The sequence below is a fragment of the Nansenia antarctica genome (assembly GCF_963989245.1).
Source record: "Nansenia antarctica genome assembly, chromosome: 2".
NCBI lineage: Eukaryota > Metazoa > Chordata > Actinopteri > Argentiniformes > Microstomatidae > Nansenia > Nansenia antarctica.
The window spans coordinates 33,706,645-33,730,873 of NC_137675.1; the positions used below are offsets into that span (position 1 = coordinate 33,706,645).

General features: G+C 43.5%; 1 protein-coding gene across 1 annotated transcript in view; it reads right to left on the minus strand.

Moving 5' to 3' along the window:
* The window catches only part of tmc8 (transmembrane channel-like 8), a gene marked incomplete at both ends in the record, with an annotated part of 58,701 nt that overhangs the window by 23,532 nt on the left and 10,940 nt on the right, over positions 1-24,229 (minus strand). The window contains 10 exons of the mRNA XM_080523001.1: positions 767-845; positions 1,465-1,620; positions 8,623-8,753; positions 9,350-9,536; positions 10,993-11,090; positions 11,832-11,901; positions 15,989-16,140; positions 18,657-18,830; positions 19,248-19,395; positions 22,604-22,743. Of these exons, the coding sequence (XP_080379127.1) occupies positions 767-845; positions 1,465-1,620; positions 8,623-8,753; positions 9,350-9,536; positions 10,993-11,090; positions 11,832-11,901; positions 15,989-16,140; positions 18,657-18,830; positions 19,248-19,395; positions 22,604-22,743 (1,335 nt within the window). The remainder of the gene's footprint in view (positions 1-766; positions 846-1,464; positions 1,621-8,622; positions 8,754-9,349; positions 9,537-10,992; positions 11,091-11,831; positions 11,902-15,988; positions 16,141-18,656; positions 18,831-19,247; positions 19,396-22,603; positions 22,744-24,229) is intronic.

Genomic DNA, 24,229 nt, shown 5'->3' on the forward strand with positions numbered 1-24,229 from the left:
AATACGACTCTTTTAATGAAAAGCATGTCTGATGTTCCTACCATAACCAGCATGTCTGATGTTCCTACCATAACCAGCATGTCTGATGTGCCCTACCATAACCAGCATGTCTGATGTGCCCTACCATAACCAGCATGTCTGATGTGCCCTACCATAACCAGCATGTCTGATGTGCCCTACCATAACCAGCATGTCTGATGTGCCCTACCATAACCAGCATGTCTGATGTGCCCTACCATAACCAGCATGTCTGATGTGCCCTACCATAACCAGCATGTCTGATGTGCCCTACCATAACCAGCATGTCTGATGTGCCCTACCATAACCAGCATGTCTTATGTTGGTTAACTCTCTCCCTCAACCACTCAGAGACTCACCCTCACTCCTCACTTTTAAATCCCACCTCAAAACCTACCTGTTCTCCCACGCCTACAGCCTCCCCTACCCCTAGCCATCTCCCCCATCCCTGCCCCCCCCGCCCCCCCCCCTGGACATGCATACAACCTCCCCTATCCCTAACCTTCTCCCCTAACCCTGCCACCCCCCTCCCCCCATGGACATGCATACAACCTCCCCTTCCCCGTTCATTAACTCTGTGTTCTATGTGCTCATGTTATCTGTTGCTTGTTGTTTCTGTGTTTTCCGTTTTTCCCATATTGTCAGCGTCTTTGAGCCTCGGAAAAGCGCTATATAAATCCAATGAATTATTATTATTATTATTATTATTATGTGTCCTACCATTACCAGCATGTCTGATGTGTCCTACCATAACCAGCATGTCCTTCAGCCTCTCCATGGTCCTGCAGTTGGCTTGTCTCCGGGATTCATAGGAGGTCAGGAGGATACTGGACACATGGGAACAGAGGGTGGAACACACTAGAACACACTAGAACAAACTAGAACAAACTAGAACACACTAGAACACACTAGAACACACTAGAACACACTAGAACACACTAGAACACACTAGAACACAGCACAGAACAATTCCTCAGCAATATGGAGTAAACTGACAGGATCTGCTGTTCCACCTATATAAATGGTCTCTCTCTCTCTCTCTCTATCAATCTCTCTATCTCTCTATCTCTCTCTATCTCTCTCTCTGTCTCTCTCTCTCTGTCTGTCTCTCTCTATCTATCTATCTATCTATCTATCTCTCTCTATCTCTCTCTCTCTCTATCTATCTCTCTATCTCTCTCTCTCGCTCTGTCTCTCTCTCTCTATCTCTCTCTCTCTGTCTCTCTCTCTCTCTCTCTATCTCTCTCTCTGTCTCTCTCTCTCCGTCTCTCTCTCTGTGTCTCTCTCTCTCTCTCTCTGTCTCTCTCTCTCTCTATCTCTTTATCTATCTATATAAAAGGAGACGGGGGGAAGAAAATATATCTAAGACTATCGGCGTGTGCGTGGTGTGTGTGTGTGTGTGTGTGTGTGTGTGTGTGTGTGTGTGTGTGTGTGTGCAGCACCTACATCTGTGCCAGTATGAGGGGCATGGCGAAGGCTTCAGACGCCAGGTAACGCAGGGTGGTCTGAGCCAGGCTGGGAAGGAGGTCCACACACACACCTGTCACCGCAAACACAGTCCTACTGCCCTGGAACGGACCGCAGGACAAGGAGGGGCGGAACCTGGGGTTGGGGGGGTTGGAATAAGGGGTGAGGAGAGAGGCAGAAAAGGAAGAGGTTGGAGGTGGATGGCAGGGGGGTTGTAGACGGATGGGAGGCAATAAGTAGATTATGATGATTATTGAAATCTCAACCTATTTTTTCTGTTTATATTCTGTTTATATTCTGTATTTGTTTCCCATCACACTGAGGACAGAGGGGTCAAGCCTCTGAGGGCACAAAGGCACATAATCCCTCAGACTATTCCAGTTTTATGTAAGGTTTGGGGGGTCGCTCTATTGGTTGAGGGACCCTTTGGCGTCCTCTGGTGTTTATGTATGTATTTTGGTCTGCCCTAATTACTGTGATTGTTACCTGGTGTGTATGTTTTGACTTAGGCTATTTATATCCCTCTGTGTCTTCCCTCTTTGTCGGTTGTTCACTATAAGTTACGTAAGTTGTGTGTGCGTGTCTTTCGAAAGCCTTATCGTTCCTCGCCTGCTTAGGAAATAAGTATCGAATGACTATTGTAAGTACATTGCCTTGCCCTGTTCTATTGACAGCGTTTTTGGGAGTCTAAGGGTGAATCCCAATTCACCACTCCGGCTCCGTTTTCACCCCTCCGCTCCGTTTTGCGCGTTCACGTGTAGCCGTAGTGGCGTCCCAATTCATTACTCATTTAGGGTTAGGGTTAGGGTTAGGGTTTTCCATGGCTCCGTTTGGAGAAAATCTTGACCCTCGTTCGATTCGGAGCCATGAGACTCCCTTCCGGCATGCATTGCGAAACATCTACAGAAATGTTCTTTTCGCTCTCGTAATACGGAAGCGAGCCTGAAATGTCATTTACTTTTTCTGGAATTACTTGTAATTAAAGACTTGAAAAAATATTGTAACGATCCTGTATGAGGCCCCGTTAACAGCTCCTCCAAGGGAGTTAACTCTCTTGGTATAGTGGTTAGCGCGGCCGTCGGTTATGCGGGAGATCGGGGTTCGATTCCCGCATGGGGCGAGTTACACTACCAGTCCCGTTCGCTACACTGGTGTCAGAAAGTTGGGATGGAAGGAAGGCCATCGGAGAGGCGTGTCCACGTGAGGGACTTGACATAGTGAAGCGTGAGGGCACGCTCTCCCGAACGGTGCGGATAGTGTAACGATCCTGTATGAGGCCCCGTTAACAGCTCCTCCAAGGGAGTTAACTCTCTTGGTCTAATGGTTAGCGCGGCCGTCGGTTATGTGGGAGGTCGGGGTTCGACTCCCGCATGGGGCGAGTTACACTACAAGTTCCCGTTCGCTACAATATGATAACCATCGTATTATCTTAGTTTAATGTCATTTCAATGCATTATAGACCTTTTCTTTACAACAAGCATAACAAAGAAAGATCGCTATTATGCCGATATTGTGCCTATGCAGCGCCCCATGGAAGCGTCAAGCACAGCCATCCCATAAGGAGAGCGATTCACATCGAGATGTACATTCCTGTTTAGAAATAAAAGATTACCTGTGGCGTTTGACAGCGGATGATGATAGACATATTTAATGTGAAGTTATCTATCTAACGTTAGGCTGATGTGTGCATGATAGACGCGCATGACCTATGTCCATGTTTTATTTACAGCTATGGCACGTATTAAACCAAAACAACCCGCAATCCTATCCGAGCAGTTGTTATTATGTACTATTATATGTATTAGTACTATATATGTGCCATTTTTGATGGAGGGCAGTGAGCGGGAGACTCATCAAGGACATGTAGTTAATGACCCGTCACCGACAGCGGGGGGAGAGACAAGTTCTACCCGGGAATTCGCTCCTAGCTGTGTCGATCGTGAAAGGAATGTCGTATCAACACCATTCAAATGGTTTCAGATTCCCTGTCCTCTCCCCTGTCCGGACACATTTGAATTTTCACCGTAAGCCCCGGTAAAGCGACGTTATTAACCCGCAAAAAGTGTGCCCCGGGCACCGTCTTTGTCCATTAATAACACCGGCTAGGAAGGTGGTAAAAACACAATACTGCTTTGCTAACTTCACCATCGCTATACGGTTATTTTAAGCTGTCAACCACCCCGCTGGCACCCCGGGAAGTTATGTTATAAGGCTGATCTGCGCATGATAGTGCTGCATTTTGACATATTTCATGTTTCCGCCCGTTGATGGTATATGACGCTATAGTCAGTCCCAATGGTCCAAAAGTCAAGCGCTTCGTAACACAGACGGGGTGAATGTTATGAATGAAAGTGAAAGTTCTGTCACAAAACGTCGTTACGTATCCTCACACATTTTTAAGTGGGTATACGGAAATCCTTGGCCTTTCCTAGTGGGTATACTATACGGCAGGCCTATTCAATTAGCGGCCCAGACGCGACCCCCGATTGGCCCAGCCATAAAAGTAGAGAAAAACGTATTTTAATTTTGCTGTCAATTATCACTTCATCTATGACGGCCAGCATACAGTCTTTCATGGTTTCAGACTTTTGCAAAAGTGCAGAGTTTGATTGCATCCTACAATCGGAGCTGTACAACGATGGTACGGACATGCACAGCCCAAGAGAGAGGTACAGCAGCATCCCTTCGTGTTTCCTGGATCTTAGCAAAGAAGAAAAGGCCATTCACTGATTCTGAAACCATGAAAGACTGTATGCTGGCCGTCATAGATGAAGTGATAATTGACAGCAAAATTAAAACGAGTGTGGCATCTGCTATTAAAAACTTTCCCCTGTCAGACACTTCAAACATTCACAGGGTTGAAATTCTTGCTACAGATGTGTTTGAAACGCTGTTAAAAGAACTGAAGAAAGCTGATGTTATGTCTATAGCAGTAGACGAGTCCACAGACAGAACCGATATCGCACAATTGTGCATATATGCAGGGGTGCACATAACTTTTTGGGGCCAGTGCTCAGAGGAGCACCTAGGGATGCTGCTTGGTGCTCCCCGAGCTCGCGAGTCACGACCCGTCCCACAGGATGGATGAAAAAGGGATACATGGATAACTTATATTAGCAAAACGACATTTATTCATAAATAAAGATGAACGAACAAATTATTGTGTGCAAAACAAAATAAACAAATGCAAAATCAAATGACTGCTCTTTAAGCATTAAAGTCTGTCAGACTCCTTTAAACACAATGAAATCAACTGACATCTCTTTAAGCACTAACTGAATGTCTGTTCTTTAAACACACTGAAATAAACGGACATCTCTTTAAGCACTGCTCTGTTCTGTAAACACTGAAATCAACTTTTCAACAAAAAGTTACAGCCTAAGCATTTATTTATGCTACAAGCTTAATCGTCATCATCACTGCTCTCTTGACTGCTGTAAATTATCACTGTCCTCAATTTCAACCATGGTAGAGGATGTTTTTTTTGTGATCAACTTATTTATTTATTTTTATATTTATTTTTTGGGTGCGCAAAAGCGCCATCATGCGGCTGATCTGCCGCGCAGCATGCATTTTGGCGACGCATGCGCACTGGCGCACCAGTTATGTGCACCTCCTATGTCCGTTTTTTTGACGGCAAATGCTTCCGAGAGGAATTGCTCGGTTTACTGCCGTTAGAAGGACACACAACTGGCGAGATAGTCTTTAAGAACATTTCAGAATTTTTCAAAGACAATGGTCTAGATATGAAGCGTGTGGGAATGCTTGTGACGGATGGGGCTCCATCCATGACAGGGAGAGTAAATGGTTTGACAGCACGCTGGTCCGCTGTTGCACCTCAGATAACATCCTTACACTGCATTGTGCATCAGACGGTGTTGTGCGCAAAACTCAGCGGGGAGCTTAAAACAACAATGGACAACGTGATGGCTACAATAAATTGTATTCGCTCCACTAACATTAAGAAAGTAGCAATCCATGTGCTCAGTATGTTTGGATCAACATACACCTGTGAAGCAAGCTTTTCACACATGAACACAATAAAAAGCAGCTCTCGTTGTTCCCTGACTAACAGTACTCTTCACCAATGCCTTCGGATTGCATTAACATCTTATGAGCCAAATGTCACTGCTCTTGTTCAGAATAAAAAATGTCACTTCTCACACTAAGAAAGTCAGCGGGGTAAGATTAGATTAGATTAGATTCAATGTTATTGTTTAACTGTAACTGTAACTTGTTTAATTGTGCACTCAAGGCATTGATGGTTATTTTCATTCAGTTAAAAGCACTTTGTGATGTGTCAGCTATGACCAAAATGTTTATTTTACAAAATGACTTTTTTTAATTGGTATACTACTGTACACTTTTTTATGCACTTTGAGATGTGCACGGGTCAGTTGAGACCAAAATGTTGTTGTTTTACCTAAAAAGTGAAAAAAGTATTGCTATTAGGTTCTGTTCAATTACAGCTCTTTTATTGTGTTCAGTCAAGTCTTTTTGACGTGCCTGTGTCAGATGTTACCTAATTTAAAAGGAAAACTATAAATAAACTGCTTGTATGTCATTAGGCCTACATTCATTTGTGTTGGTTTGAAATGTGTCATTACCTGGTGCCTAGGCTACTGGTCGCTGAAAATGTCTGGCCCAGCAACATTTCTTGGTTTTCAAATCTGGCCCAACCGAATTTGTAATTGAATACCCCTGCTATACGGCATAGTCCTGCGTATCACCTAGACTACACCACTGGAGCACAGGTTTCATACAGGTTAGAGCTTATTCTGTCATGGTCTGATAATGAAGCATTGTTCTTTTTTATTTTATGACTTGTTTGATCGATTGATAGCGTTCAAGTTCATTCAAGTTGTGAATGAATCGCGAGCGTCAATGCTTTTCTACGATACTACGTGTAATGTCACTTGGACATAGAATAATAAGACACTTTAGTCTGGGTTCAACAAAGGTATAACCAGTTTACTTCGGTTCTCTCGACACCTGTCAGTCACCTACTGGTATATCATGAACTCTCTCTAAGGCGCATGCGCTGTCCTGACTATGAATAACCCATTCATTACACTACGGATGACGTCGTGAAGGGTTGTCCCATTTCCCCCGGGGAACCACTACGGCTATGGCTCCAAAACGAGGGACTCCAAAACGAGTGACTCCAAAACGAGTGACTCCAAAACGAGTGACTCCAAAACGAGCCGAAGTGGTAAAAAAGAGAATCGGGATTGGGCCTAAGCCTTCTCCCCTTTTGTTTTGTTGTTTATGGTTTTCTTTTATTATTTAAGCATTCATCGGAGACTTGGTTTTCTCCTCTTTTGTTTCATCGCTTACTGTTCGGTTATTATTCCCGTTCGCTCAAATAAAGAGTGCCTTTATTTTTGAATCATACTCCTGCATCAGTCTACTCTGTTCTGCTCTGCACCTGGGTCCAAATACATTAGCTACTCGTAACAGTTTGAACTGTCATGTCATTCTACATGTTTCATATGATGATGTCAGCTCCATTCTAGGTTTTCTATTTGCTGACAAAATAGCATGGTGGTGAAAATGTGTCAAATGTGTCAAATCATCTCTCAGAAGGTTGAGGTGAACCTATAGTGTTTCTCTCCAGTAGGTACAGTATAGTTGCAGTGACTTAGAACATGTATCTCAATGTTTAATCACAAACCCTGGTGCGCTTGGTTGACCAAGTGGAAAATGCATCTCTGCGGTTTGACATGTCATAGAATTAAATATGAACTTCCAGTTATACCGTGTCACCCAAATATCTGCAACATCCCCACCCTGGACGCCTTTAAAACAGCCCTTGAGTCCCACCTATTTGCCACGGCCTTCGGCCCCTAGTTCTGTTGCTTTGTCTGCCTGTCTGTTTGTCTGCCTGTCTGTTTGTCTGCCTGTCTGACTGTTTTTGTTACTCATTACATTAAGCAAAATCCCAAAATGTAATAAAAAGTCACTTGAATGTCTCCTAAACAAGCAAATTGCCATTGGGGGCTTCATAACTTGAGAATAAAGCAACCAAATCAGCATATAGGTGGTCGATAGAAATACTATTTAGTTTCAACACAACATGCAATACTGGAAAATTGTGATGTTGGAGAATTAAAATGCTTTTCATGGTCAAATATATTTATTACATTTCCATTTTTTCCAAAATAATTCAATTGTGTTACAAAAAAGTGCAACTCCCGCATTTTGTAATAACGTGCACAATATGTAATACATTTATTACATAATAAGGCAAAAGTTATTACATTTTGCGTTCAGGCAATTTATGACATAATGTGCAGGTTATTACATTATGCTGTGTATACTGAAAGTGACTTTTTATGACATTTTGGGATTTTGTTACATAATGTGCAGTTATTACATAATGAGGCTTAACAAGGAGACAGACCACACCTCAACTTACCTCCAATCCTCCACTACTAACCAACTTACCTCCAATCCTCCACTACTAACCAACGGCCAACAATGCAGACAACCAACCTCCACCAATATCCATCATACCTCTACCTACCTACCTACAGCAACACAAACAACTATTTCCTTTTTAAGTAGCCCTAACACCTAACACTAGCTTCTTGGTGTCTTTCAAGTCGTGAATGGTATTGCAACATTTATTCATTGCATCCATCATCTCCCAATCAAGATCATTGGCACCCCTCTCCCATCCGTTGAATCATTATATCTCAAACGCACTACCAATAGAGCAAATCAAATGACCTCTGACCCCTCCCTCCCTGCTGACCCCTCCCACCCTGCTGACCCCTCCCACCCTGCTCACCACCTGTTTCAACTGTTGCCCTCTGGACGGCGCTACAGATCCCTGGCCACCAAAACATCCCGCTTCAAAAACAGTGTTTTCCCCTCTGCTAGAAGTACTCTCAACACCTGACTCACTGCACTAACCCTGCCAGATGTACTGCACTTTATAGTTATTTATAATATTGACTATGATTTTGTCTTGTGGTTATGTGTGTACATTGTCCATTGTGATAGTCATGTGTAATGTGTGTATGTTTGTGTATTCATTCATTCATTCATTTGAGTGCCCATCCGCCCCACAGAGAAATGTGTTTGAATCCACAGTGTTGTTGTTGTTGTTGTTGTTGTTGTTGTTGTTCTTACTGGTTGAGGTTGAGGCCCAGCGTGGCGGCAGCCATGAGGAGGCCCAGCAGTAACATGCAGTGGAACAGAACCGAAGAACTGGAGGCCCGGAACATTCTCTGCTCTGGGACACAGCACCTCAGAACAACAAACTAGAGAGAGAGAGAGAGAGGGAGGGAGAGAGGGAGAGAGAGGGATGGAGGGAGAGAGAGAGAGAGAGAGAGAGAGAGAGAGAGAGAGAGGGAGGGAGGGAGAGAGGGAAGGAGAGAGAGAGAGAGAGGGAGGGAGGGAGGGAGAGAGGGAGAGAGAGAGAGGGGGAGGGGGGGAAAGATAGATGGATAGAGGTGAGAGAGAGAGGGAGAGATAGAGGTGTGTATCTATCTATCTATCTATCTATCTATCTATCTATCTATCTATCTATTGGCTTTTGAAGACAGTGAAAGTGGTGATTTGCCTTCCCACTATTCCCACAATTTTCTTTAAGCCACATTCAGGGAATGGAACTCTCACAAAAGTTAGCGAGACTTAATAAGGCTCAAAATCGAAATAAGGCTGGATTTTAGCCTTGTATAAATACTCACCACCCTTCTCCTGAAGAAATCACCACTTTGACATGATATTATTGGCGAAATCAACGCAACGAAAAGCATGCTTCACCAAACTTAGCATGTTGCCTAGCAGCAAAGGAAGGATGTATTGTAATGTATTTAAACACGGGCCCTGAGACGGGAGGAAAATACTAAAGTACCTTGTTGATGTAAAGGACGGCCACCAGTTTGACAATTCCCAGGAGGGGCAGCAGGGGGCAGTAGAACACCCCGACCCAGGTTATCGTCTGAATGTAGACCAGATCCAGCACGTTGAACGGGATCAGGAAACGCTGTTTCCCTGCCAACCGAGCTAGGCAGGAGGACGGGAACCTCTCCACCAGCCACCTGGGGAGACGTGGAAGAGATGACAGGACACTCGTCACCGTTGACTGTTTTGTGGAGTGAAGCTATGGAACAGTTTGAATGTGGAGTTAAAGCAATGTCCAAACATAATCCCGTTTAAAATAAGGTATGAAAACATGATAATGTACAGGGATGATGCGCGGGGGGGGGGGGGGGGGGGTTGATAATCACAAGGTGTTTACAGGGGTTATTGTTTATTTATTATCATTTATCATTTGGGTTCTTTGAATGTAATTAAGTATGTAAATAGGATATTAGTATTTTGGGTACGCAGTATTGGTATATATAATGAGATTGTATTCAATTGAACAGGAAGCATCTTTATGATTTATGGAGAAGGGGGGGGGAGTGAATAAATTGTACTTCTTCCCACTCCTTTGCGAATATGTGTATTATTTGTTTTGGTTTGTTTTCCGTTATATTAATTATTGTTGCTTTATCTTTTTTGCACATATTTTAAATATACATATCAATCAATCAATCAGTTGTTTGCCTAGTTTGGGAATTGAACAATCCTACTCCTGAGTTGTGGTTGAACATCTTATTCAGAGGGAGAAACAAGGGAAACCCCTGGACAGCAGACAGCTGCTCCCACGCCTCCACACATACTACATCACATACAAGGCCCTTTTTCACTTTGGTATGACGTATTGTTATTAATTGAAAGTATGATGTTCACTCATAGAGGTAGACTCATATAGGTGGACTCATAGAGGCACCTGCTCTCTGTCCCATTCATGACATTTTGTTTTAATCTTGTGAAAAAAAACAAGAAAAAAAAAACTGAAATTGAAATCATCATTTAAAAAGTGTCCCAATTTCCCCACAACTTAGTTTTAAGCAAAATATGTTTTTTCTGTATTTTTGGAATAGTACTTTGATTTGAGTACTAATTTATGTGTTTTTTTCCATCAATGAGACCATCCCTCTCCCTCCCTCCCTCCCTCTCTCTAACTTCAGTTTTACCATTGGGCTGAGAGCCACATTATCCTGTTCTTACGTCTTGCAATATAGGTTAGATGTGACATGAGATGTGACATTACTAGGAGGTAGAGCCGCCGTCTAATGATCGCATGGTTGGCAGATCGGTGGTTCGAGCCCCGGCTGGCCACATTTCAAAGTGTCCTTGGGCAAGACTCTTCACCCCAAATTGCTCCCAGTGAGCGGGCCGGTGCCTTGCATGGTAACTTGCCGCCATTGGTGTGTGAATGTGTGTGTGAATGGGTGAATGAGAGGTCGTTGGAAAGCGCTTTGGAATAAGGCGCCATATAAGTCAGTCTATATACTGTAACAGTCTATATAAGTCAGTCTATATAAGTCAGTGTATATAAGTCAGTGTATATAAGTCAGTCTATATAAGTCAGTCTATATAATTCAGTCTATATAAGGCAGTCTATATAAGTCAGTCTGTTTACCATTTATGAAAGAGTAAACCTACTTTCTTGGATAGGCCACGAAGAAGGCGTTGCAGAAACAGGCCAGGAAGTCAAACACAGCGAGCTTGTACATCTCTCTGCCGAAGCGGTTCTCCCAACACTGAGGAGAACACACAGAGATCACACACAGAGAGATCACACCCTGAGAGATCACACACGGATCAGACTCTGAACGGTGTGAGAGATTCACTTGCACTCTGGAGCTGCGAGCTTCCCGCCATTGGTGTGTGTGTGAAAGTGTGTGTGAATGTGTGTGTGAATGTGTGTGTGAATGGGTGAATGAGAGGAAAGCGCTTTGGAATAAGGCGCCATATAAGCGCAATCCATTAAAAGACAATAAGGCAATAGGCATAATTCAAGATTAAAGAAAAGTGACAATAGTACAGGACATAAGTGTCAAATAAGACAAGATGCAATTAGCAGCATCCCGACAATTTGCAGACAATAAGGCAATAGGCATAATTCAAGATAAAAAAAGTGACAATAGTAATTGTCAATATTGACAATAGGAATCTCTTAATTGTGATATCTGATTGGTGCTATGACCTGTCAGTCAACAGCCCGCCCACTGCCCCTCCCACTTCTGACACCCTCCCATTTCACTTGTCAATATCCATTGAACAAACCATGTTGAACAGACTCTGGGGTGGAGTGTATGCGCATACAGAGAGCCCTGAGTGTCAAGGGAGATTAGATTAGTAAAAGCATGAGCATTCCATCAGCTGTTTGTTTTCAACTCCATCAGGGGGAGGAAAGACGTCTCCAAGGAGGAGGAGCAGAGAATCAGCAGGCAACCCTCGGTGACAACAGTGTCAATAAGATTGAAACAGCGTAAACTCACTTCCTGTGCTTTGATCCTGAACAGGAAGAACAGGAAGATCCCCAGACAGGCCAACTTCAGGAAGATACTCCTGAGAAGAGGAGGAGGAGGAAGAGGAGGAAGAGGAGGAGGAGAAGGAAGAAACGGAGAGGGAGGAGGCAGACAGGGAGGAGAAGGAAGAGGAGGGGAAAGGATGAGAAAGAAGAAGAGGAGGGGAAAGGATGAGAAAGAAGAAGAGGAGGAGGAGCATGAGGAGGAAGAGGAAGTTGAGGAGAAGGAGGAAGAGCAGGAGGTGGGAGGAAGAGGAGAAAGAGGAGGAAGAGCAGGAGGAGGGAGGAAGAGGAGAAAGAAGAGGAGGGCAGAGGAGAGGAAAAGGGAGAGGATGGGGATGATTATTTAAATGCATTTTTTGACAGAACAGGCACTTGTGTTATTGTGTGTGTGTGTGTGTGTGTGTGTGTGTGTGTGTGTGTGTGTGTGTGCGTGCGTGTGCGTGTGTGTGTGTGTGTGTGTGTGTGTGCATGTGTGTGTGTGTGTGTGTGAGTGTGGACAGACTTCAAAATCTACAAAACATAATAAATATACAAACTATGATATTTGAGGCTACCTGTGAGTCATGATCCTTACTGTATTATGCATTCAGTGGCACATACAGTTGCAGTTCAAAATGATTCAAACCCTATTGCACATTAGGTTTATTGGCAAAATATACAAATACATTCTCACTCACAGAATGAAAACATTGATATACGCGCCCTTTGTGTCCCTCCCCCTTGAGTGAGCTCAACAGCCAATCACACCCAAGTGAAAGCATACAGTATGTATGTCATTTCAGCCCACCCCCCAAGCGCCTCGGAAAAAGCATGACAAAACAAGCTCATTTGTTGATAGATTATAATGAACGTAAAATCTGACTGAAAAAGTTTAAAGACCGATTTCCCCTATTTCTGTTTGCCGCCTGGTTGTTCCAAATACTAGCGTGAGTCACAAATGTTCAGCTGTTTGCAATAAACAAAGTACACAACAACTGTTGAACCCATTCCTCATGGGCAATGGCCTCCAGTTCAATAATATTCTTGGGTTTGCGTTTTGCAGTGGCGGGCATTTCACACCTAGGCCTTCAGTGATGTCCTACAGTCCTACCTGAATTATTCCACCTCTTAATACCATCATTATGACACGCCATGGCTCTAGAAACTATACATTTAGACAAACGCAGTATAACCGGGCGTTGCAATTTTTATTATAGCGGCACCTTCTGGGTGTATTAAATTCATTGCATGAAAATGAAAGCGTCAGTTATTTCCCGAACTTTGGTTATCTTCCTCATGTTCATACGGTCACGGGGGTGTGTGTTTTCGACAATAGCACCCCGGGAAGTGATTAAAAGATCGCATTGAAGCCCCACTTACTCACACAGCTGAGCCAGGTCGCACACCACACACATATCTACGGACCCCAGGGTCGCTCCGTACATATCTACATCTCTTGCAGAAAAAATTAAATGCTTTGTACTCACCAAAACAACTGATTATTTGAACACAAAATCCATCCTCCTTTCTTTCCTCCAGAAGACTTCAATGACTCTGTTGTACAGTTTATCAGTTCCACCAATAAGTCCTTTTCTACATGGATAGCCTCGCTAATGTCAGGGGTTGGCCGTTCTCTTCTGATTATGTTTAGCTTTTCTTGGAAGGTTCTTCTTGAAAATGGCATTGTTATAATATCTGCCACCAAATCTACCTCTTCTCCTCCTTCAGCCAATGTGGCTGCTTGTAGAACAACAGCTTACATCTACACAAATTAGCTTGATCAAGTCCAGTTTGCTAGCTCTGCCTCTCAATAGTGCGTATCCAATCAAAAGACGTCCAGGTGCTGATCAGGTGCTGCGCCTTACAGCAGGCGCCTTTGTCGGATTTGCTCACCAACTCGAGATCTGACTAGGTACCCCACAATTCATTTCTCGTTCACTTTAAATTACAGGCGGTGTCATGCCAAATTTTGGCACTGTTGAATCTGCAGGTGGGCAGATTTCTTGGTACCCTGGCAACACATTATGGCTGAAATATGATTGGATAAAAGCTAAAAGCCAGCCCTCCAAATGGCTGGAAGCAGCGCAACCAAGAGGAAAGCTATGCAATTAAGAGAATAGACTAAGGGAATAAGGGAATAATATATAGTAATAATATATCAAATTTTAATGTATATTCTGATGATGTTTAGGCCAGCAGAGATGGCACACCACTGGCGTTTTGCAACCGCCTTCTTCAAATCCCACCAGAGATTTTCTATGGGGTTCAAGTGAGGCGACTGTAGAATCTTCCATTTCTTCTTCTGAAACCAAGCCTTGGTGGACTTTGAGGTATGCTTGGGATCATTGTCCTGTTGGAAGGTCCAATGACGCCCAAGCTTCAGCTTCCTCCCAGATGCCATGACGTTTTTTCCTAAGATTTCCTGATACTTGACTGAATGCATCGTGCCCTCCACACGCTGCCGGTTTCCAGAAGCAGCAAAGCAGCCCCAGAGCATCACTGAGCCACCGCCATGCTCCACTGTAGGCAGGGTGTTCTTTTCAGCATATGCTTCATTCTTCTTCCTCCAGACATAACGCTGATCCATAGGCCAGAAAAGTTCCAGTTTTGTTTCATCGCTCCACAGAACAGAATTCCAAAACTTCTGTGGCTTATTTATATGGTTTTGAGCAGATTGGAGCCAACCTTTCTTGTGCTTTTGGGTCAGTAGTGGTGTACGTCTTGGAGTCCGGGCATGGAGCCCTTCAGTGTGTAGTATGAACCTTACTGTGCAAACTGAAACCTCGGTGCCTTCTGCCACCATGTCTTGCTGCAGGTGTTTTGTCACTCGAGGGTTTTTGACCACTTGCCTCCTCAGGAATCTTGTGGCAGCCGCTGATAGCTTCCTCTTTCTGCCACGTCCATAATAATAATAATAATAATAATAATAATAATACATTTTATTTGTATGGTGTAATGGAAAAGTATGGGTTTTGACAAGACATTTTGGAAGTCTGTCTGAGCAGAATCAGCATTTGACGACCCAGTGTGTGACAGCAGTGACAGCCCTGTGACATCCCTGTGACAGCCCTGTGACAGCCCTGTGACAGCAGTGACAGTCCTGTGACAGCAGTGACAACCCAGTGACAGCAGTGACAGCCCTGTGACAGCAGTGACAGCCCAGTGACAGCAGTGCCAGCCCTGTGACAGCCCTGTGACAGCAGTGATAGCCCTGTGACAGCCCTGTGACAGCCCAGTGACAGCCCTGTGACAGCCCTGTGACAGCAGTGACAGCAGTGACAGCCCTGTGACAGCAGTGACAGTCCTGTGACAGCAGTGACAACCCAGTGACAGCAGTGACAGCCCTGTGACAGCAGTGACAGCCCTGTGACAGCCCTGTGACAGCCCTGTGACAGCAGTGACAGCAGTGACAGCCCAGTGACAGCAGTGACAGCCCTGTGACAGCCCTGTGACAGCCCTGTGACAGCAGTGACAGCCCTGTGACAGCCCAGTGACAGCCCTGTGACAGCCCTGTGACAGCAGTGACAGCAGTGACAGCAGTGACAGCAGTGACAGCAGTGACAGCCCTGTGACAGCAGTGACAGTAGTGACAGCAGTGACAGCAGTGACAGCCCTGTGACAGCCCTGTGACAGCAGTGACAGCCCTGTGACAGCAGTGACAGCCCTGTGACAGCTGTGACAGCAGTGACAGCCCTGTGACAGCGGGTTCAAGGCAGGTCGCCAGCGGTCTGACTCGTCAAGTCTCAGCAGAACGTCCAGGTTCTTCGGAACATCCGCCGAGTGTTTCCGTAAAACTGACCCGCTGTTCTAAAACTGACCCGCTGTTCTAAAACTGACCCGTTCTAAAACTGACCCGTTGTTCTAAAACTGACCCGCTGTTCTAAAACTGACCCGCTGTTCTAAAACTGACCCGTTGTTCTAAAACTGACCCGCTGTTCTAAAACTGACCCGCTGTTCTAAAACTGACCCGCTGTTCTAAAACTGACCCGCTGTTCTAAAACTGACCCGTTGTTCTAAAACTGACCCGTTCTAAAACAGACCCGCTGCGTTGTTCTAAAACTGACCCGTTGCGTTGCGAGTCCTACATGTCAAACGGGCTTAAGAGTGTTAGCCTCTTGCTTAAGAGTGTTAGCCTCTGGCTCTGACCTCACAAGGGTGGCGTTGATCTGGGCCGTGAGGGAGTAGTCTTCGAAGGAGGAGAATTTACGGAAGACGTGCGGGAAGACAAGGTTGACCAGGCCGATGACGATGGGAGGCAGGTACTGGAGGAAGAGGGTGAGGAGCCAGGAGTCACCACTCTGAGAAGAGAGAGAGAGGTAGGAGAGGGATAGACAGGAAGAGAGAGAGGTAGGAGAGGGATAGACAGGAAGAGAGAGAGGTAGGAGAGGGATAGACAGGAAGAGAGAGAGGTAGGAGAGGGATAGACAAGAAGAGAGAGAGGTAGGAGAGGGATAGACAAGAAGAGAGAGAGGTAGGAGAGGGATAGACAGGAAGAGAGAGAGGTAGGAGAGGGATAGACAGGAAGAGAGAGAAGTAGGAGAGGGATAGACAGGAAGAGAGAGAGGTAGGAGAGGGATAGACAGGAAGAGAGAGAGGTAGGAGAGGGATAGACAGAAGCAGGGAGACAGAGAGAGGGACAAAGGAAATAGAGAGATAGTGAAGTGAGAGACAAAAGGAAGTAGTGAGAGGAGGAGAAAAAGAGAGAGAGAGAGAGAAGGAGGAATTCAAAAGAAACACACACACACACACACACACACACACACACACACACACACACACATCGTTGAGAACATGAAACCTTTCTTTAACCATTCCCCCAAACTGTCACTCTGCCTGCTCCTATCCTCACAAAATGGTAATGGTGATTATTATTATTTTAACCAAAACAAGAAAGAACAGAAGAGCTCATATAACTCCTATTTTAGAGACTCTACACTGGCTTCCTGTTAAGTTCAGAATAGATTTCAAGATCCTTCTGCTTGTTCTCTCACTGGCTCTCACTGGCACAGCACCAGAATACCTGAAAGACCTTTTGCTAGCCTTTTTCAGCCCAATAGAGCTCTCAGGTCTTCTGACGCTGGTTTTCTCTGTGTACCACATACGTACAAAAGAAGAGATTTGGTGAGGCTGCATTCTCATTTTATGCACCCAGATTGTGGAATGCACTGCCAGTTTACATTAGAGATGCAACCTCAGCACATATGTTCAAGTCAAGACTAAAAACCCTTCTTTTAAATATTGCCTTTAAATTACTAAATAATTAAATGAGGATTATATAATGATTGGAGCACTTTGAGCTGCAACATTTGCAGGAAAAGTGCTGTACAAATAAAAGTTATCATTACAGTTTTTCCCAATTGCTAAAACACAAAAGCCAATTCTCTAAACCAAATGACCAGTTCTATAAACACAGTTAATAAAACTAGCTCCCATTTGCCAAAACCATAAACACATTTCACATGAAGACACAATTCACAAAACACAATCCTCCTTTTCTCATAAATCTAAACACATTTTGTCTTGCTAAAACACAAGTTGCAAAAAACTCTGCTCAAATTCTCAAATTAAAGCTCATGTGATGCAAAATGCTTGCCACAGTCAGCAACATTTGAACACAATGAACACACCTAGCTTCATTCATTAAACATAACGACTCAAAATTTAAGACACTTGTTGCAAATGATTGTGGTGTGTGTGTGTGTGGGGTGTGTGTGTGTGTGTGTGTGTGTGTGTGTGTGTGTGTGTGTGTGTGTGTGTGTGTGTGGTATAGTTCCATAAATAAAATAAAAAAACATCACACCCTGAACATTGTTTTCAGTGAGTATTGTTGTGTGTAATGGATCCTCTGTAGTGTTTGCATTGAGTTGTGATGCAGTACAGTAGTGTACATGTTACGGTACATGTGGGAATACATGTACCGTGTATGTGGTATAGTTCCATAAATAAATAAATAAACATCACACCCTGAACATTGTTTTCAGTGAGTATTGTTGTGTGTAATGGATCCTCTGTAGTGTTTGCATTGAGTTGTGATACAGTACAGTAGTGTACATGTTACGGTACATGTGGGAATACAGTAGGATACATGTGGGAAAACTAGGGTTATGGTTAGGTGCTAGGGTGCTAGGGTTAAGGTTAGGGTTAGGATTAGGGGTAGGGTTAGGGTTAGGGTTAAGGTTAGGGTTAGGGTTAGACATGCCAGCATGTACCAAGTCACCCTAGCACCTAACCCTAACCCTAGTTTTCCCACATGTACCGTATTCCCACATGTACCGTAACATACATACTGTATTTTCTGTAGATTTACATACTGTTCATATGAAACACACACATCTATGAATGCCCAATACTCTACAGTGATATATTCTGAGAACAGATACTGTAAGGTTTCTAAAAATGTGCTTTGGCAAAAAAAACAAAAAAAAAACATTCTCACACACTGAACATTGTGTTTTCAGTTGTTTTGTTGTAGTCTGTAATGATGCTTATAGTGTTTACATTTTTGCAGGCTTTGAGCAGCTTTTTTGGTGTGAAAGTTTGAGTTTTGAAGAGAGAAGGTGTGGTTTTGGTTATGTAGCTTTAGAAAAGTGTGTTGTGTTTAGAGTTTTGGGAAAATGGAGGAAAGTTTTGTGAAATGTGTTTTAGCAATTGAGAAAAACTGTATTATTATTATTATTATTATTATTATTATTATTATTATTATTATTATTATTAGTAGTAGTAGTAGTAGTAGTAGTATTATTAGTCAGCTTCAGCTCAGCAGACTAAGGCAGTCTTGGTGTGTGCAGGGGAGGACACGGGTTTGAATCCTCACCCTCTTGCCCCCCTCCTGAGACGTGACGGCGGCGTAGTAGATGAGGTAGAAGGCCCCGCCCAGCAGGGACACAACCAGGAAGTTGAGGACGGCGCGCAGGAGGTAGAGCCTGACCCACTGACCCAACGACCTCTGGGCCTCCCGCAGGTGGAACCTCTCCTCCTCCAGACACAACTGAGAGAGAGAGAGAGAGAGAGAGAGAGAGAGACAGGGAGAGGGAGAGAGAGAGAGAGAGGGAGAGAGAGAGGGAGAGAGAGAGAGAGAGGGAGAGGGAGAGGGAGAGATAGAGAGAGAGAGAGGAAGAGAGAGAGAGAGGGAGAGAGAGAGAGAGGGAGAGAGAGAGAGAAAGAGAGGGGGAGAGAGAGAGAGAGAGAGAGAGAGAGGGAGAGAGAGAGAGAGAGGGAGAGAGAGATAGAGAGAGAGAGAGAGAGAGAGAGAGAGAGAGAGAGAGAGAGAGAGAGAGAGAGAGAGAGAGAGAGAGATGATGGGGGGGCGTGAGGCGGCTTGATGTACAAGTACACCCCCTGGACATGATATTGGTATGAAGAGATTAGAGGAGGTTTGGGTGACAGGTTTGGGTGACAGCCTAACCTTCAGGTCGTTTCTGATGAAGCTGTGTTTGAGCTTAGCTGCAGCGGGGTCCTGGATGCAGAAGTCCCAGCCGCAGAAGATCTTGTAGCTTACGTTGAAGTTATAGCTGTTGCCCAGTAACCAGGTGTGCTTGTAGCCAACAACCGTTCTAGGAAAAGAGAGAATAGAAATATATGATGGAACGATATGCTATCATCGGCCCGAAACACACAGTCACTACGCTCTCACTTTGTCTTTGTCATTGTAGCTGTATGGAAATTAAGCCTAGTCAAGTCAGGTCAAGTCAGGTTTATTTATATTGCAAACAGCCGACCAAAGTGCTTAACAGATTAACACTAGTAAAAAGAAAACAACAAATTCACAATTTTTTTGTAAAAAATACACTAAAACAAAAACAAGGTGCAATACAGACTACGACAGGTGCAGAAGTAAAAGTGCAGAAAAGTGCAGTTGTCGGGAGGCAGGCTCAACTCAGGTCAAAGGCCAGGAAGGAGAGGTACGTTTTAGCTAATGTTTTAAAAGCCACGACGCTCTGGGCAGATCTGACGTGGAGGGGGAGGCTATTCCAGAGCCTAGGGGCTGCCTTTGCGAAGGCTCTATCCCCTCTGGTTTTGAGCCTGGTCCTAGGGAACTTTCTGTAACTCCCTGTACCTGGGTCTTAATAAGTCGACCATGGCACACCTACAGCTACCCCACAATGCCGCTGCTAGATTGCTCACAGGTACTTGGAAGAGAGCTCACATCACCCCTGTCCTTGCCTCCCTTCATTGGCTCCCAGTCTGTTATAGGATAGATTTTAAAGTTATTTTATTGGTCTATAAACCTCTTAATGGTAAGAGCCCCTCCTACCTAGCAGACCTCCTCACCCCCTATACCAACGTCAAGGCCCTCAGATTTGCTCCTAACCACCCGTAAGTTCAACCTCAAGTTTAGGGGGGGGGAGTGTTTTTGCTGTCGCAGCCCCTGACCTCTGGAACAGCATCCCCATGTCCATCAGATCTGCCCCCTCCATCAAGTCCTTTAAATCTAAGCTCAAAACTCACTTGTATTTAGGGTTGCCACCCGTCCCTTAAAATACGGAATCGTTCCGTATCTGACTGTTTGTTCCGTATTTTCAATCCACCCGCATTGCGTGATTCCTCCAATTATCATACAGAGCTGCCAAGTCTTTTATTTTTGAAATTCCTTTAAATAAAGCTACCGGACACGAATTTCGTGGCATCTTTCTGCACGCGCGTTAACTTGAGTCTGCAATCGAAGCGGCAGGCGAGCGCTGATGGAAGAACCTGTGTTCACGCGAGCTGCAAGAACGTAGCAAGCAGTGTTGCCAGATTGGGCTACTTTTGGTCACACTGGACGGGTGGATTCGGCAGCTTTTAGACTGGTTGGCCTGGAAATTGTCAATTCCGTCTGGCAACCCTGGTAGCAAAATATGTGCATACGTATCTGGTAGCCTGGTACTTTCAAATCGCAAGTTGTTTCATCCTCTGTTCTCTTTTTCGGGGTGATGGAGGAGAGATTGGCAGTGAAATATCCATGATGCTCATCATCCTCCGTCCTCACACTCATGTTTTTCCCCCTCCATTAATTTTCTGTTATTCAACACGAGTGTGAAAACGGATTGTATCCTTTATCTCAAAGACACTATGGCATACCATTTCTTAAATAGGCCTATTCACTTAATATTCACTTAATTTGGGTGAGATGATAGGCCTACTGTGCAACTTTACAGTTTTGGTAACTGTTTTTTGTTTCTCTACTGTAACATAATATAACATTGTTATTATTATTATTATTATTATTATTATTATTATTAATTACAATGTACAATACAAATACAACAATTGGGGGTCCCTCCCCCAAAAATCGCACAGCATCATTCCCAAAGGCCTCATTCGGACCCAGGAAAAACCCTGGTATGTCCTGTATAACATGATAGCCATCTATGAGCAATGCACTGTATATAAGATGATGACCAAGGGTCTTTCTGCTGCTGACCAAGGGGCTGAGTCCTGTTGATGGGGCCCAATTTTCTTTTAGACTCTGTAGGCTACTGTATTTGTTTATTAAGACTTACATAAATATGATATATTGTCTGAATTTGTCTTGTTTCATCAAATGTTCCAATAATTTTTATTTCTTGTGCTGGTTTATTATGAACAACATGTAAAATTGCAGGAAACTAGCACAAATAATTGTGTGGGAGAGAGGGGCCGCCGCTGCCAAAACGTGCACAGTTTTGGGTCGCTCCACCGCCAAAAAATCTCACTCCAAACTTTTGGTGAAACTTGGCAGCCCTTAAGGCTTTATTGAAACGATGTTTAACTTATGATTTACTAGCACTGGCGCCCCCACCCCGCTATTTTGCACATTTATGCTATGACAACAAACACAAGAGAGGGATGGGTCAACAACATGTTTTAAGTATGATTTATCAGAATATGAGTTTTTCAAACAACGGTTTTCAGTACACAGATAGTCTGGGAACACACATGCGACCACAGTTGTAACCCAATTCACTACATATTACATCATTATCAACTTGGAACCCTCTTTTTATTTTTTATCTATCTATTAATTTTATTTTATTTCTCTTACTATTCTCTTTTTTTTTTAAATATCTTTTTCCGTATTCATGAATGTGCGAGTTTGTGAATCTGTGGACCTGTTCCAAACATGACACATAGCTTATGCTTATGTACGCGATTTTGGTAGTTGTATGTTGTATATAGTTGTATATATGTATATACATATATTTTATGTAAAAACTGCACTCAATCTGTTGATCCCAACATGGATGGGGGAGGATACTGTTATTTGACTGTTCTATGTGAGGCTGTCTGCTCACATTCACAATGGTCAGGGGTCTCCTGGGTGGGGGAGAGTGACTGTGACTGTTTGTTGTTGTTGTTGTTGTTGTTGTTGTTGTTTGCTTATGTCTGTTATGGGGGGGGGGGAAATAAGTCAAATAATAAAAAATTGATAAAAAACAACAACATTTGGAACCCTCTTAATACAGTATATTTTTATAACAACACATCTTAATACTGTATATCTCTGTTGTTTTATAACAACACGTCTTAATACAGTATATCTCTGTTGTTTTATAACAACACTCTTAATACAGTATATTTTTATAACAACACATCTTAATACAGTATATCTCTGTTGTTTTATAACAACACGTCTTAATACAGTATATCTCTGTTGTTTTATAACAACACTCTTAATACAGTATATCTCTGTTGTTTTATAACAACACGTCTTAATACAGTATCTCTCTGTTGTTTTATAACAACACGTCTGCCATGCTGTTGAAATGTTAACCGGGCGTTAGGTTGAGGTTTAGGGCTGACCTGCGAACCACCATGATGAGACTGAGGATGAGAATGCTGAGGATGGAGATGAGGAAGAGTAGGGGAGTGTTCAAGCACTGCAGGTCCAGGGAACCGCGTGTGTAGAACCCATAGAACATTGGAGAACGTTCTAGATAGCCCTGAGGGAGGGAGGAGGGGCGAGAGTTTTGCGTTATTCATATCCATATAGTATACTCTGCTCTATACTCTGCTCTATACTCTGCTCTATACTCTGCTCTATACTCTGCTCTATACTCTGCTCTATACTCTGCTCTATACTCTGCTCTATACCCTGCTCTATACTCTGCTCTATACTCTACTCTATACTCTGCTCTATACTCTACTCTATACTCTGCTCTATACTCTACTCTATACTCTGCTCTATACTCTGCTCTATACTCTGCTCTATACTCTGCTCTATACTCTGCTCTATACCCTGCTCTATACTCTGCTCTATACTCTACTCTATACTCTGCTCTATACTCTACTCTATACTCTGCTCTATACTCTACTCTATACTCTGCTCTATACTCTGCTCTATACTCTGCTCTATACCCTGCTCTATACTCTGCTCTATACTCTGCTCTATACTCTACTCTATACTCTGCTCTATACTCTACTCTATACTCTGCTCTATACTCTACTCTATACTCTACTCTATACTCTACTCTATACTCTATACTCTGCTCTATACTCTGCTCTATACTCTGCTCTATACTCTACTCTATACTCTACTCTATACTCTACTCTATACTCTATACTCTACTCTATACTCTGCTCTATACTCTGCTCTATACTCTACTCTATACTCTACTCTATACTCTACTCTATACTCTATACTCTACTCTATACTCTGCTCTATACTCTGCTCTATACTCTGCTCTATACTCTACTCTATACTCTGCTCTATACTCTACTCTATACTCTGCTCTATACTCTACTCTATACTCTGCTCTATACTCTACTCTATACTCTGCTCTATACTCTGCTCTATACTCTACTCTATACTCTGCTCTATACTCTACTCTATACTCTGCTCTATACTCTACTCTATACTCTACTCTATACTCTACTCTATACTCTACTCTATACTCTGCTCTATACTCTGCTCTATACTCTACTCTATACTCTGCCCTATACTCTGCCCTATACTCTGCTCTATACTCTACTCTATACTCTGCTCTATACTCTACTCTATACTCTACTCTATACTCTACTCTATACTCTACTCTATACTCTGCTCTATACTCTGCTCTATACTCTACTCTATACTCTGCCCTATACTCTGCCCTATACTCTACTCTATACTCTGCTCTATATTCTGCTCTATACTCTACTCTATACTCTACTCTATACTCTGCTCTATACTCTACTCTATACTCTGCCCTATACTCTACTCTATACTCTACTCTATACTCTACTCTATACTCTACTCTATACTCTACTCTATACTCTGCCCTATACTCTGCTCTATACTCTACTCTATACTCTGCCCTATACTCTGCCCTATACTCTACTCTATACTCTGCTCTATATTCTGCTCTATACTCTACTCTATACTCTACTCTATACTCTGCTCTATACTCTACTCTATACTCTGCCCTATACTCTACTCTATACTCTACT